Below are 1,019 nucleotides of genomic sequence, written 5' to 3'. Positions count from 1 at the left end.
TCTTTATAAACTGTTATGCCAGTTGAGCTAGATAGAACTCACTCTCTTGATGATCACCGTTTTGTATCCCTTTCTTCATGATAGACTCCAGGAACTTACCCAGTTTACTTTGTTGACTAATCCAATTCATGAGTAAGATTCTGAGAAAGAAACAGAAAACATTATTCCTTTCTCATGACTGCCCGCACAAGCCTACCCTGGGTTCCACTGCTGCCACTGGATAAAATACATGGCAGGTTTCCTAACTTTATAGGAACTGAAGTTCCCCAAGTAGTTTCTGTTCTGAAATTGGCATTGTATTATTGTAGTCAGGCAAACTTTCAGAAGTGGAATCCATAGACACATAATTCTCAGGTGAACTGACATTTTTACTTAAGATGCTTTCTTTGAGTCTGTAAAACACAGTATGGGGAGGAAGAAGAAAAACCCACATTTCCAAATGGAAAACTCAAAGCAAGTAAGTCTCAAATAAGCTCACATTTGCAAAGTAATTCTCATCCTTATAAATTGCCTTCTTGCAGGAAACAGACCTTATCCTGACTTTTAATATTTCAATGCACCGATCTTGGTGGATGGAGAACGGACCAGGATGTACGGTGACATCAGTGACACCCGCCCCAGACTGGGCCCCAGAAGACCATCGCTACATCACGGTCTCAGGGTGTTTTCTGGAGTACCAGTACATAGAAGTGGCTCATAGTTCCCTCCAGATTGTCCTCGCAGTAAGTGTTGACAGCCAACCACTCACTCCTTTTAGTACGTCTAAAAGTGTTTTATTACTGTGCAAACTCAGTGCACAGAAATGCAATCTGTGGGTAAAGTTTGGCCGTTTTGCCTCATCCTGATTCATGCCATGTTTAATAGGAATTTGTCAGGTTAAACCACATGGTCCCTTGGGCTAAGTGTGCTGATGCTTTTTGGCAATCAGCAAATAGACTTTGGCACTTTCAGCACTTTACATAGGAAGTTCAACCAGCCAAGATTTGATTATTTTAGCTTTTAGTAGGCTTTTCCAAAGA

The 1,019-nt window shown here is 41.1% G+C and overlaps 1 protein-coding gene across 1 annotated transcript in view; it reads left to right on the top strand.

Moving 5' to 3' along the window:
- Positions 1-819, top strand: part of NKAIN2 (sodium/potassium transporting ATPase interacting 2) — a 446,674-nt gene extending 445,855 nt beyond the window's left edge. Inside the window, 2 exon segments of the mRNA XM_012557381.1 lie at positions 522-746; positions 748-819. Of these exon segments, the coding sequence (XP_012412835.1) occupies positions 522-746; positions 748-819 (297 nt within the window).
- Positions 820-1,019: the final 200 nt, after the last annotated feature.

Source organism: Trichechus manatus, unplaced genomic scaffold (genome assembly GCF_000243295.1).
Source record: "Trichechus manatus latirostris isolate Lorelei unplaced genomic scaffold, TriManLat1.0 scaffold00098, whole genome shotgun sequence".
Classification (NCBI taxonomy): domain Eukaryota; kingdom Metazoa; phylum Chordata; class Mammalia; order Sirenia; family Trichechidae; genus Trichechus; species Trichechus manatus.
The sequence above is the reverse complement of the archived record's forward strand: the minus strand, read 5'-3'. Positions and strand labels throughout refer to the sequence as shown.